This window comes from Narcine bancroftii, chromosome 3 (genome assembly GCF_036971445.1).
Source record: "Narcine bancroftii isolate sNarBan1 chromosome 3, sNarBan1.hap1, whole genome shotgun sequence".
In the NCBI taxonomy this organism is placed as follows: domain Eukaryota; kingdom Metazoa; phylum Chordata; class Chondrichthyes; order Torpediniformes; family Narcinidae; genus Narcine; species Narcine bancroftii.
The window spans coordinates 86239826-86254632 of NC_091471.1; the positions used below are offsets into that span (position 1 = coordinate 86239826).

A 14807-nucleotide genomic window follows, 5' to 3' on the forward strand; every position below is an offset into this window, starting at 1 on the left:
CTGAGAGTTGCCAAGAGTTTTAGTTCCCCTGCCACCAGGTCTATTTCAATACTGTCCAGCATCAAACTGGGGAAGAGAAGCCTTTGGGAAAATCTGATAAAATTGTGCAGCGGAAGCCTGGGCCTTCGTCATGGAGAGGGCATTCATTCTGGTCACGTTTGCGCCTTTGAAGGGCTCACGAGGAGAAAGTATCACCAGTGTGAAGGAAATAATGTTCAACCCACCCCTCTTTCCCTGCCATCGATTCCTATAATAAAACAGGACAGAATAAGAGTTGGCAGCGGCCCTCGGAACGCACAGAGCTTGGATTGGGACACAAATGGGACATCGGCAGCACCGGGAAGAGATTTCCGTCTCCGAAACGAGTGTGTGAATGTTGCTCAAACATCCCCCCGCAATAATTTGATGCAAGCACAAAAGTCTCGCTCCGATCTCCAAAGGCAGCCTCCGAGAGGATATGCGGAAGCCCCCGCCAACCGGAATTTATAACATCTGAAACTATTATTTCCTCCCAAAGCAGCAACCCAATCCACCCGCATCATTCTGGGCTGCCAGTGTGTCACTTTGCAAGACTAATTTCCCTTTAAAGCACCAGACTTGAATGAAACAGGAAGCGGCCGCTGCGTTTCAGCTCCAGCCGTGCGCCCTTTGTTGTGGGAGAGCGACTGCGACGTCAGCTCCCGGCTCCCTATATGGCAGCACAAAGGCCGGGCCGCCGCAGAGAGGGTCGGCCCACATTCCACTTCCTCTGAGGAAAGGAGCGACCGCCTTCCTCCGGCCTCACAAAGGAGCCGGCCGAACTTTCAAAGGAAACCCCCCCCACCAACAGTCCTTCTCCCAATGAGGTCCGTCCGTTCAAGGCTGGGCCGCCGCCACCGACACGCGGAATCCCACCGGTGATCCGCCCTGCCGTCTGGCAGAGGTGGGGGTGGGGCGTGCGATGGGAACGCCGCTGACGTTCGCGGGGAGGGGGTACGGTCTCCGCTCCTTTTATGGAGGGTCCGCCCATCCGCCGGCACATCAGAGGCGCTGACCGACTTCCGGCTCCGCCCCTCCGTTCCGAACAAGGGCAGGCGCTCCTTTTACGGAGCGGCCAGCGGCACGAGCCCGTGCCCCCCGCCCGGGAGTTCCATATTAGGAGCGCGTGACCTTTTTTGCCGCACCGAGGCGCGCCCTCATTGTAAACAGATAAAGGCTTCGCTTATAATGTACAGAACTTCCGTTTCAATGTAACAGGAGCGAAGCGAGGCAGTATGGCGGACCGCGGTCAGCCACCCGCAAAGCGGCTCTGCTGCAGGCCTGGCTTCAACCCTTCCAAGACGCCACTGAGGGCGGCCCCGGTCGGCAAAACTTACAAGCCGGAGTCGCTGCTGGACATTAGCGCCAGGAAGGTGGCGGAGAAGTGGCCTTTCCAGCAAGTGGAGGAGCGATTCACCCGCATCCCGGAGCCCGTGCAGAGGCGAATCGTCTACTGGTCCTTCCCGAGGAACGAACGGGAGATTTGCATGTATTCCTCATTCAATTACTCGGCCGAAGACGGAGGGGACGACGAGAGCAGGCTGCCTTTTAAACGGGGCATCGCACTCCTGGAAAGCGGCTGTGTGGACAATGTCCTTCAAGTCGGTAAGTGCTCACTCTTACCACCCCCCCCCTCCCCCTACCTCCTCTCTCGAACCCGACCTCAAAGTGAGGAGGAGAATGCACGATGTGCCCACGGCAGGAATTTAAAGCTCCAGCCAGGTGAAGAAGTGTGCACAATACACCCTTTCTTTGAAAGGGACAGCGTGGGGGTTGATGGCTCGGGACAGCGTTGCATTTTAACCCGGTCCTTCAGCGCGTCGCGCCCCTTGAACACGGCGCGCGAGTTGGCGGAAGATTGTTGGAAATGTCCTGTGTGACAAAGAATTTTTTTTCCCTTCTCCGATCTGTTCCAAAAAAGATGGCGCCCTGTTTTGCAGCACTGTTTTATATTTGTTTAAATATATTGTTTTGAAATATGCAGTGGATGTGTCATGTTACGTGGGTGCGGGGTGTTTTCTGGGCGAAGAGAAGGGCTTTGAACTCCAAATTCCACCCCTGAAAAAAGACGGCGCTCTCGGTAACCTTGCAGATTTTTAGTACGAGCTGGGGTCTCCCCCCCCCCCCCCCCCACATGATGGGTAATAATGTCGACAAGGAAATATTTTAATGGTTTAATTTCTCTGAAATGCTTGATAAGGGGTGGGCGAGTTGCTTTTGTTGGAAGCGAGCTTGCTGGTCTTCGCCAATTGCGCATATCAAATAGCCGACAGGCATTCCCTTCCCACCGCCTCGTTACTTTGTTCCCATTTTCAGGTTTATTATTTGTTCCCTTCTGTTTCTGTCACCCTCCACCATCGGACAATAGAGCTTTCTTCAATGCCTGTTAAAGACATTGGAGATATGTGGAGGGCAGTGACAGACAGGCTGGCTGGAGCGACCCTTTCATTGCTCCCAAGAATTGAGAGTGGAGAGGAGACCCGTCCAAGGGAAAGGGAGATCGGGTGACCAAGCGTCTCAACAGATTTGAGTTTCCACCCGAAACGTCTTCCTTCCTCCACAAAGGATCACTTGCTTTACTCGTTTTTTATGGCTTTTTTTTAAAAAGAAAACCATTCCACCTATGCCTGCGGTTGATTTGAATTTTAAAGCAGTCTGCAAACGTGATTTTTTTTCCCTTCTCTCTCTCTCTGCAGGATCATTTATTTTCCAATGGCTCATTGGGTGCAGTGCCCTTCCGCTTAAAGAGCCCAAGCTCTGTCTCCTCTTTATTTTTTGTTTAAATATTCGCTTTCGGGTCGACTTTCCTTTGAAAATAGATCAGTTCTACTCGCGTTGTTTTTTAAAATAAAAATGAAGTGGTGCCTGCTTCAGTTGGCTTTGATGAGCTTTTTTTGCGCTTGATTCTCCGCATGCAACCGATCAAGAATGACAGGAGTGCGTACAGGGAGGGTTCTTGGCTGATTGCATTTAGCCAGGAATTCACTGTGAAAATAAGCCAAGGGGCGATAAATAAAAGATGCAATCTTCCAGGAGACACAGACAAGCTTTAGTAGCTTTCAACAAGAGCGATGTTTTTTAAAAAAAAACCAGAGGCACCTTTACAGGCTCTGAGCAGCTTTTGGTTTCAGTGACTTCTCCATCGAGACTGCTTGGCCTCAGCCGAAGTATATTTTTGAAGAGGGACTTAGTTTTGAGCTAAAGATCACTGGCTTTTTAAAAATTTTAACACCTTCTGCTGTCTGCCCTGGCCTAATAACTGATTCTCCCAGATGACAGTGAAGTATTGAGACTTTAAAAAAAACTTAGACACTCTCTCTCCTCACTCGAGTACACAATGGACTATGATTGTGTTTGGACCGGATTGAAATGTGAAGGAAGACGGCTGATGTATTCAAATGTGTACTTTTGCTGGAGGTATGATGGAATGAATGGTGAAAGTGACATAGCTAACGGGAAGCAAGGGAATGAACTGAGGAAGTAATTTAAAGTTTTGATGTCAAGAAAAAGTTTGCCTTGCCATGTAAGAATAGTGATGTATTACTTTGCTAAATTATTGTGAAGGAAACTAATAGAGTTGTGTGAATTTGCAAAGACTTATCTGGATATGTTTCTTTTTTAAAAAAAAACACATTGGAAAAGGCCATTTACCAACAATAATTTAAAGGAATATTTGACATTGATTTTGGGTGTGACTGGTCATACTGCAGTTCGCTTTAATCCTCTAACAGCTTAGTAGTTTATGCAATGTTTGTAAAATCTATAATTGTTGACAAGGTCATCAAGTAATTAAAAGATGCTCCTGGCCATCATTATTCATGATTTGAGGAAAAAATAATCTCATTATTACAGATAGTTTTATTAAATCCTATTCTTTATCAAAGCATGACCATTGAAAAGACTCTTATGAACATCATTCTCTATCCCAATAAGTGCTGTCTGCATCTGACAACAACGTGAAGCACTTATAAATTTGAGAAACATGTTTTCTTGGGCCCATCAGTCACTTTTCAAAAATGAATTCTGGGCTACTGGAAAAGTGTTCAGTATGGCTTTTGGTATTTGTTTTGTCCTTTTTAATGAATGGGTGACATGGAAGGATGTTAATTTATTACACTGTTTTGTGTTTACAAGTTCAGGACTGACTTTATTGCTGTTGTACTTTCACAGGAAACTGGAAGCTCTGTTGGTTAGCTGCTGGGCAGTTGTTGGCTGCCTATTCTTCAGAGTTATTAATTGATTGAACTCTAAGTAAACATACGTTGGAGAGTGCTGCTTATTGCAAATGTGTTGAACCCAGAGTTTGACAGACTCCATAAGGGTACACCTTGAATCTGCTTTTAATCAAAAGTTGTTTCAAACGTGTTTCTTTAAGCATGCCCATTTCTGCTAAATTCTGCCTTTCAAATTTGCATCATCACGTGTGGATTATTTCTGGTATGGAAATTGCATTGCATGTTGTTTATTGGCTTATGATAAGTCATGCCAATTTTAACTTAGTGAATTATTTGGAACCTTAATTTGGTACTGCTTATTAAGAAGGATGTTAACTATCATGTTTCAAGTCCAAAGCTTGTGTTTAGTACTAAAATCCTGTGGTTAGAACATTGCATTACAGAAGTGGGGGCATTCGGCCATTCTAATCTGATTTTTGTTTTGCCTAGTCCCACTGACCTGCACCCAGTCCATAGACCTTGAAACCCCTCCCATCCATGTACCTGTCTAAATTCTTCTTGAATGTTAAAATTGAGCCCGCATTCACCACTTCAGTTGGCAGCTCGTTCCACACTCCCATTATTCTCTTTGTGAAGAATTTCCCCCTAAACATTACCTTTTCATCCTTAATCCATGTTCTCTGGTTTGTATCTCGCCCACCCTCCGAAGAAAAAGCCCATCTACTTTTACCCTGTCTGTCCTCATCATAATTTCAAATGGCTCCATCAAACGCCACCTCATTCTTCTATGCTCCAGGGAATAAAGTCCTAACATGTTTAATCTTTCCCTGTAACTCCGTTTCTGAAGTCAGAGCAACATCCTAGTAAACCTCTACACTTTTTCTAACTTTTCAATATTTTTCCTGTATTTAGGTGACCAAAACTGGACACGATACTCCAAATGTAGCCTCACCAATGTCTTGCACAACTTTACCATAACAGCTCCTATACTCAATACTTTGATTTATGAAGCCCAATGTGCCAAAAGCTCTCTTTTCAACCCTATCCACCTATGACACCACTTTTAGGGAATTATGTACGTGTCCCCAGATCCCTCTGTTATACCATTCTCCACGGTGCCCTACCATTCACTATGTATGTCCTTTCTTGGCTTCTGAGAACATCCTTTCTTGGTTTGTCCTTCCAAAATTCAACACCTCATACTTGTCTGCATTAAATTCCATCTGCCATTTTTCTGCCCATTTTTTCAGCTGGTCCAGATCCCTCTGCAAGCTTTCAAAGCCTTCCTCAAATCTTAGCATCATGTGCAAACTTGCTGATCCATTTTATCACATCATCATCCAGATCATTGATTTTAGATGACAAACCACAATGTTCCCAACACCAATCCCAGAAGTAGTCGTCCATCACTACTCTTTGGCTTCTCCTATCCAGACATTGTCAAATCCAATTCACTACTTCACCAGAATACCTAGCGTTTGAACCTTCCTGACTAACTTCTCATGTGGGACCTTGTCAGAGGCCTGATTAAAGTCCACGTAGACAATATCCACAGCCTTTCCTTCGACAATTTCCCTGGTAACATTTTCAAAACAACTTTAAGATTGGTTAAACATGACCTACCACGCTCAAAGCTATGTTGACTATCCCTAATCAGTTTCTGGCTAATCAAATAATTGTGTATCCAATCTCTTAGAGCACCTTCCAATAATTTACCTATTACTGACGTCAGGCTCACTAGCCTGTAGACTTACTTTTGGAGCCATTTATAAACAACAGAACAATGCAAGCTATCCTCCAATCTTCCAGCACCACACCCATGGCTAAGGACTTTTTAAATATTTCTGCTAGAGCCCCTACAATTTCTACACTAGTCCAAGGGAATATCTTGTCAGACCTTTGGGATTTATCCACCTTTATTTGCTTTAAGACACCAAGCACTTCCTCTAATCTGTATAGGTTCGATGACCTCACTGTTTGCTTTCCTGACTTCCCACAACTCTGCCAGTTTCCTGAGTGAATAGTGATGGGGGAAAAAAAATCTTCCCTCATCTCTTTTGTTTCCATACAAAGCTGACCACTCTAATCTTCAAGGGGACCAATTTAGTCCCTTACTATCCTTTTGCTCTAAATATACCTGTAGAAACCCTTAGGATTTTCCTTCACATTGTCTGCCAAAGCAATCTTGTGTCTTTTAAGCCTTCCTGATTTCTTGAGGGTTTCCTTGCATTATTTATACTCAAGTACCTCATTTACTCCATGTTACCTATACCTGCTGTACACCTCTTCTGAACCAGATTCTTTGTATCCTTGTTTGAATAGATTTCTTTTCAATGTCCTATCAGTGTATAATTTATCAGTTTCATCAAACCAGTTTTGCATTAAGTATCAGATTTTGAAAAATCGTATGGTGCAATTTGTAAGTTTCAAATTCTTTTATTTATGCTGAAAAATGTGGAAGTGAAAAAGATAGATGCATTAATGCCATTCACTGACTGAGGACATCTTAAAACAATTTGTAGCCAATTGAGTCTTTTTGAAGTGTAGCTGTTATGGGAAATACAGTGGCCAATGTGTTGAAGAAACACCTGTGCACAGCCATGAGTTACTGGCAGTTAAATTATTTTGGTACTGATGATAGATAAATGTTGGCAAGGTCACCAAGGATAATTCCTCTGTTCTTCAGTATATAGTACCTTTGTCCACTAGGAGAGCAGACAGGATGTTGGCCTAAGATCTTTTTTTGCAAAATGACAGCTCTGATAATGCAGCACTGCCTGTATTGGACTGGAATGCCAACTGGGATATTTGAGTCACTTGACTCTGACTGGAACCAAGTTGTTAACTCTGGTGTTTAGAGGCTATTTATTTTTTTGCTATAAAGCAGAATTATCCAGATATAAATGGTATATCTTTTATTATTATATGTACAAGATTTTAGGAGCCTCTTTCAGGTATTGTTTCAGAAGTAGCAACAAATAGCTTCTGGTTTATTAACTCTCTTCAACCTTTGTTTCGAGTTACCCATTTGATCTTTGCACTTTAAGATTTTTTTTTATGATTGGTTGATATATTTGTGTATTTGTGTATTATTTTGATTAATTCCAGATATAAATTAAAGGGTTTGCTAATGACCTTTTATGCGGGACTATCTTTTGCCAATCTGAATGTAGTTTATTTGGCAATCGTTTGTATTTATAGATCTTGTGTGTATTGGAAACTTTGAGATATTAGGCCCTTTCAGATGTCCTGAACACACCCTTGTTAAGCCGCATAATCACCCCCTTGCGTCTAAAGACATAATCACCTGAATGTGAGAGAAGCGCCTTCGAGGCTCCGATGCCAACCCTCCAGGAGGGATAATTGGCGGAGCGGTGTCCTCTGTCGACGCACCTAAATGTGAGCTGCTGCTTGGTGGTGGGCTGATGGCTCCATCAGCCCGTAACCAAACTCCCTGCTGTCTTGACACCCCCGCGGCAGAGGGGCGGCCAGTGCGGGCTGTGACAGCCTGGCTGGCCACTCCTACAGTGGACCCCTCTCTGCAGCTCAAAACATGACCTAGCTGGAACTGTTGTGGGAAGCACAGAGCAGTTCCGCCTGCGTGGGGGATTTTGGGTAGGGAAGATGGCCATTGCTATGCCGCATGTTTATGATGGGTGGCGCTGCGGCACCAGTCACCCCGCCTCCATCAGATCCGGAGGTACTATGAGGTGCCTGTGATAGGAATAGGCCTTTTCAGATGGACCAGTTAATGCTGCAGCAGCCTTTTAGGGCTGCCCACCTGAAAGGTGCGTTTGCAGTTTTAAATTTGTTCCTGCCTTTGGCCTCAAGGTGGAGGGCCCACCTGAAAGGGCCTTATGTTGACTTACTTTTTAGAAAATGGAGTCTGATGATATCGTGAGGAATTTTATCTCATCTTGGCAAATCAGAAGTGAGAGTTGTTATCCATTTTTCTTGGAAGGAATGGCAATTATGTAAATAAAATGCTTTGTCTTGAGATTAAAAAAATAGACAATAATATTGGGCCAGGAGAAAACTAAGTAAAATAAATAACCTTTGGAAAATGTGTGGTGAAAAACAATGTCAACATTCTATAACTGAGCAGGAACGACTGATGAGGATTTCAGTTTTACAAGAATTGAATATGAATGGTTTGGAAATGTTGATGAATACAAAATAATAGTGGATTCACTGCCTGCAGGTTTGATACTATCTCTTGGGCATTTATGAATATTTGCACAAGTCAGAGCAGGCTTCACAGTGTACCTCTTTTTTTCCTCTCCTGAAGTATTTATTAATAGTAAAACCACACGTATGTACATTTTAATTTTTTTAAAGGTAACTTGTTATGAGATGTGTTCTTTGAAAATAACTTGAGAGTAGTGTGACTTCAGAATAGACCTCACAGCTGTAGGAAGTGATGGAATGCATGAATTAAGAGCTTTAAGAAAATATTCAGAAAAGGCAATTTAGTTTTTGTAAGGGATTTTTTAAAACTTGGAGTAAGCAGATTAGTCTGAAATTAATGAATTTCTAGCATGCAACAATATTACATTGAACAAAGGGACAAGATCAAGGTTTTGGTGAAGCCATATTTGAGGTCATCCACTAGATCACACATGTCAAACTCTGGCCCGCGGACCAAATTTGGCCCGCGATATAATTATATTTGGCCTGCAAGATCATTTAAAAAATGTATTAGAGGTGGCCTGCCCTGCAGCGAGAGCCGATGCTGTTTTTTGGTAATGTCACCCCCACCATCCTCCCCCTTCATTGCACATCCTTCCCCATTGTAACACGAGAAGTCTGTCGATGTCATCAGCCGGCAAGCCAGTTGGAAGGCTCCCCGCACAACCAGTCACTTCTCCCACCTGTCGAGCGGTGCAGCGGATGGGCGAGCGCCTGTGATTTCCTGTCGGCGCGACGGGCATGGCAGGCTGCGCACGGCCCCCGGGCAGCGCGAGCCCCGCGCGATTGGCACCGGACGGCCCTTCCACAGCGCGAGTGCACTTCTCCCGGTCGCCACGGCCTTCAGCGCTTGCACCCGCGCGGACCCCAGGGACGGCTGGTTCAGCCCTGCATGTGAAGAGAGATGGTGGCTGTCCGCAAAGGCTGATTGGCAGCGCGCTGGGCCTGAGTGGGTGGATAAGCAGGGGTGGGGAGAGGGTGTAGGTGAGGAGTAATGGGCAGGGGAAGTTAGAGGGTGGGATGAGTAGAAGGAGGGGTGGATAGGGAAGAGGTAAAAGGGGAGGGGCAGGGCGAGTAGGGGAGGGGTGATTAGAGGGTGAGAGACGGGTAGAGGGAGGAGGGGAGAGGCAGTAGAGCGAGTGGAGTGAGGGGTGAGTAGAGGTTGGGTAAAGGACTGGTCAGGTAGAGGGATGGTGGGTCGAGGGTGAATAGAGGCCTAGAGCCTGAGGAGTGAGCAGGAAATGCTGAGTCCTGATGCAGGCCAAAATGGACACAGCCTGTGAATGCTGACTACATCTCCACAGGGACCAAATAGGTTTCCCTCAGGTCAAGCAAAGGGTGAACTTGAGCTACCTACTCCTGACCTGTAACATTATCCTCCTAAAGTTATATCCTAAAGTTTAACATTACATATGTTGAAAGAAGAGAAAACATGCAGATGTTGTTGAAAATTTTCAATAAATATTTAGTTCGGCCCTCGACTTAGTCCAAGTTTTTAATTTTGGCCCTCCGTGAATTTGACACACCTGCACTAGATTCTCAAAAAGCATAGGACTAAGTATACTGGACAATGAGGATTTTGCTCCCTGAATCTTTGGGTATATTTTATGGATTTTGGGATGCTAGTTATGAAAATCACCATAAAACTTTCCCATCATGTATCTCTTTAGATTTACAGTGTTTTACTGTCATATTGTCATATTTTAAGTCTAGTGGTATATTGTCCACAAAGCAAGCTGTTTTGGTCAGTCAATGCATGCCTGAACCTGCATTTACTGCAGGTGCAATGCAAATGTTGCCTTAGGCCTGGGCATGCTTGATCAGGATAGTTGCAAATAGGCTCCAAATGAAGCTCACATATACAGATGGTGTGCATTACATTAAAATAGATTGAACACATATTGATGCACATGTTATTCAGGCAATAGCATAGAGAGTGTACTTAATAGCATTTATTGCCTTCAGGAAGATTCAATACAGCAGAAATGTCTTGACAATGTGGCAACGGCTGCGATACATGGTTACATCTGTGGCGTATATGCTTAATGCTAAATTCAATAAAAGTTAATTTAGCATTACTCCAACTTCCTATTTGATACAGAAAATATGAAATTATCTTTGTGTTCAGCTTGAAGTTGTTTATCCTCATCTCCCCCCATTTTTTTTCCAAGAAGCACACTTCAGAAAAAAGTTTGTTGTCCAGTGGTATTTTCCAAAAGGTGAAAAAGAGTGGAGGTTCATGTAAACAATGTCTTGGGTGAAAAAAATATTCAAAAAGGCTAATGGAATGCTAACACTTCTATCTAGAATACAAATGGGCAGCGACTATTCAATAGTTTTACAAAGACCTAATGAAAATATTTATAATCACTCTGATAAGAATCTGGGCACCATATCTTCAGAATAATATATCAGTTAGGACTGCAGAATAGATGTATCAGGTAAAAATGAAAATGTGGAGGGAAATTTCACAAAGTAAGGTGGTTGTAATTTAGTTGTGAAGCTATATAGCATAGAAACCATCCCTGCAGAGTGACCTTGTTAACCAATCTGTCTACCTGAGCTGGCCCCATTTGTCTGCATTATCCCTTCTCTCTCTCTAAACCTTTTTTTCCATATACCTGTCCAAATGTCTTTTTAATATTGAAATTATACCACCTCTTCAGCTTCATTTGGTAACTCATTGTATATATCCACTACCATCTGGAAAATGTTGCCCCTTGGGTCCCCTTTAAATATTTTCCCTCTCATCTTAAACCTGTGCCTTCTAGTTTTAGACTCTTCAACCCTGCAAAAAAAAATTGATTCAACGTTTGTACCCCATGATTTTAAACATGCCTTTCTTTGCTCTCAGGAAATATGTCCAAGCCCATCCATGGACTCCTTATTCAAACCTTCCATTCCTGTTAACATCTTTCTGAATATATTCTATGCTCTTTCTACCTTAATTATTTCCTTCAACTGCACACAGTGCTCCCATCATGGCTTCACCAATACCTTGTGCAGCATGTTAGAAGTGCACTGATCGATGAAGGCAAGCATACTAATCTTTGCTATCCTGGCTACCCGTGTCACCACATTCAGGAACTCTGTTCTATAACACTTTTCAGGTCCTTGGAATTTGGTGTTGAAGTCTTGCCTGGAGTTAACCTACCAAGATGCATCACTTTATGTTTGGTTCAATAAAATTCCATGAACTACTCCTTGGCCCATTGTCCCAGTTGATCCAGATCCTGTTGTAATCTGAGATAACGTTCCACTTTCTCACCAGTTTTGAAGCCATCTGTAAACTTGTTGACATTGTCAGCACTATAAATCAGCCATTCTCCGCACTTGTTCCTGTGGACCATATCAAATTTAAGGGGGAGGCGATGGACTGAAATCATAACCTTTTTTTTATGTAGTGGTAGGTGAGAAGTACGCAAGAAACCAACTAAACCTGACCGCTTCATAGGGAAGGGGGAGGATATAAACTTGGAGCAGAGTCGTGAAGGGGCCCTAGCCAAAAAAAAGTTTGACAATTGCTGCTCTAGATGAACAGCACAGATCCCTGCAGTACATCACTTGGTCATACTGCAAATGTGGGAAAACAGCCCTGTGGCTCTGCTAAACAGATTGACCAAATCACACCATGATCTTTTGGATTATGTTTTCAAGATATGAAGGATAAGTGAAAGAAAATTTTCTTTCCTTCTGTCCTGATGCTTGTGGGTAAGGCAGAGCCTAAAAGTTAGAACCTGTTTGGAATTGAGAAGCTACATGAGTTACTGTTTTGTTGCAAATCAATAAAAGGTGGTTATTGGATGGTACTGTTGGTACAAAACTATTTATTACATTGTCAGTGACCAGCGTTTGAGTCTGCTGCTGGCTGTCAGGAATTTCTATGTTCTCTCTGTGACCAGGTGGGCTTCATCTGGGTGCTCAGATTTCCTTACACGTTACAAAAATGTTTAGGGTGAGTAGGTTAATTGGTCATATGGATGTATCTGTGTAGCATGGGCTCGGAAGGGCCTGTTACTGTGTGTTGCAGCACAAAATTAAAAAAAAAATGTTTAATTTTGCTACTGTATCTGAAATAACTTGAATTATCTCTTGTTTAGGGCATAAGGTACATGTTTTTTTCTTTTAATGTTGCTCTCATGTCCTGTGAATCTCTACAAACACTGCCTCACTTACTGACAGTTGGCCAATAAAGGCCAGTGCATTGTACCAGTAAGAAAGTGTCTGACGCTGTCAGTACAAATGGTAAAGTTAGCCTGGTGACAGAACAAAATTTAAGTTACTTTCAGCCCATCACCACCTGCTGGATCTTGCCTATCATCTTTCTAATTCTTCAAAACAGCTGTAGGAAGAAGGATTCTACAATATTTTTCAGAATATTTCTCAACTGAGGATTGGGTTTTCTCAATATTGTGGACGTTTTGCTCTCTGCATAGAATTGTGGTGGTGTAACAATCAAGTGAATTTTTTTCTTTCCAGTTCTGTTTGTTATAAGCAACAAAGATATGTTGTCATTTGTCTTTCACATCAGTTTAATTATCTGTTGGTAGTGAGTGATTTCATAGTATAATGTCAATTTTGATTTAAAAATAAAATAAAATACAAGGATATTATGGTTGATGTAAATACTTGAAAACATCTTTGGATAAAATATTTTGCTGAAAGCATTATTTAACATTAATTTTGAAGTGATTCTTTTGGCAATAAAAGCCATACTTTCCATTTGCTTCAGATATCTGTGACTACAATGACTGCCTCTTAACATTTTTTTAAAATGTTTCAGTGCACTCTCAGAAAATCAATTTCTATCTCTTCAGTCTTCACCCTTTGCAATTTGAGGTCAACCAAGATCAGGTTCAGTGTCTAATGTGATTGAGTGTCAATCACTTGTAATACAGAACCATTTATTTTACATCAATGAAAATCATATATGAATATTTTTTGATCATTAAAGGGAGATAGATCTACCACCATGCCTTTACCTTTTCACCCTTTTCCATATACAGCCTTGCAACCATCAGCAAGCATTAATATCAATAATGCTTATATCAAGTGCTAATACTTGGAGAAAGCAAGAAATTAATTTGAAAAATTATTTCTTTAAAATTTTAACTGATCTTGAGCAAGCCCTGGATTAGTTGTCATCCTAGTGTTTCTTGAATCAGCTATTTGAGGGATGAAGTCCTACTCCAGAGACATCAGCAAATAATTTGGGCTGTCACTTCAGTGAAGATGCAGGATTTGACGCATCTTTGCTGAAACCTGAACAGAGGACTATTCTGCCCTTCCAAATGGATATTTTAAAAAAAGGTTTAATCACAGGATTCCCAAAAAAAAAAGCAGTGGGGTTCTTCCTGATGTCCTGGCTAATATTTATCCTTGAGTCACTAATCATTTATTTGATTGCTGTTAATGGGATTATGTGCTGTTAAATTGAATGTCACATTTCATTATGTTGCACCAGTGACTGGAAAATACTATGGGACTTCTTAAAGTTGTGGAAAATAAGTTCTTTTTAGAGTCTTTTGGCCAGTATTTGCAGTTGGCCAACATTTGTCACTTTTGGGTATTTTATGTGGTGGGGAAGAAAGACTTTGTAATTAATTTTGGTTTTTAGACTGTAGGCCTATTACAGCACAATCAAGGAATTTTGCCGCTACACAGGTGGTCTAAAAAGGAATGTGCAGGAATTTTGAGTCAATTTCTGCGCCGCAATTTATCCTGCAGGACCCCTCCAACTTTTTGGAGGAAGCCTGCAGAGTAAATTGTTCTGGGGAAAAATTCATTGACAATCATCCACTCCATTGCATGTCCAACCACCAGTACTCAAGTACTTGGAGTCTAAAGAAGGTGCCAAGTGTGAATGATCACATGGGCAATAATTGTGTTAATTTTTTTCTGTGATTTTCCCAACTTTGCATTCTTAAAAACCATAATTGTTTGTAATTGTTCATCTGGAATTAAACTTAATTGCTTTGAATTGCTCTTGGCATTCTGCATATATCCTGGCATCAGTTGTAGAACAAGTTTGTTAGAATTGCCATTTTCAGTTTTCAGACATGAAAGGGTCCTTGAACCAGGACTGTTCCTTGGCATTCCGTATAAAACTAGCCATTCTTTTAGACACTTTGATAGACTATTATGTATTTTCAAAAGTTCCTTATATTGCCACATAATAATACATTACAAATGTAATATACATGATCTATTTTAACTTCTTCCTGCTGCAAGACCAATAGAGTTGCTACGAGCATTTCCTTACACCCCTAACAGGAGAAAGAGAAGGAAAACGGAATCTATTCAGAATCATTGTGTCCATGGATTTGCATCCATTGCAACTCCTAGTCTTCAGATCACACCATCGGCAACCCAAGGTTCAGATCCATACCTCTTATACGATCAAGAAGCTTTCAGCGCTCAAGGCTC

General features: G+C 42.4%; 1 protein-coding gene across 5 annotated transcripts in view; it reads left to right on the forward strand.

Moving 5' to 3' along the window:
- The first annotated feature begins 1208 nt into the window (after window positions 1-1208).
- LOC138757331 (zinc finger SWIM domain-containing protein 6) overlaps window positions 1209-14807 on the forward strand; it is a 238162-nt gene continuing 224563 nt past the window's right edge. For 4 of the 5 annotated variants that reach the window (XM_069924474.1, XM_069924472.1, XM_069924478.1 and 1 more), the window contains exon 1: window positions 1209-1623. In XM_069924474.1, coding sequence (XP_069780575.1) covers window positions 1254-1623 — 370 coding nt within the window. In that variant the 5' untranslated portion in view covers window positions 1209-1253. The remainder of the gene's footprint in view (window positions 1624-14807) is intronic. The other variant, XM_069924476.1, reaches the window with a different exon arrangement.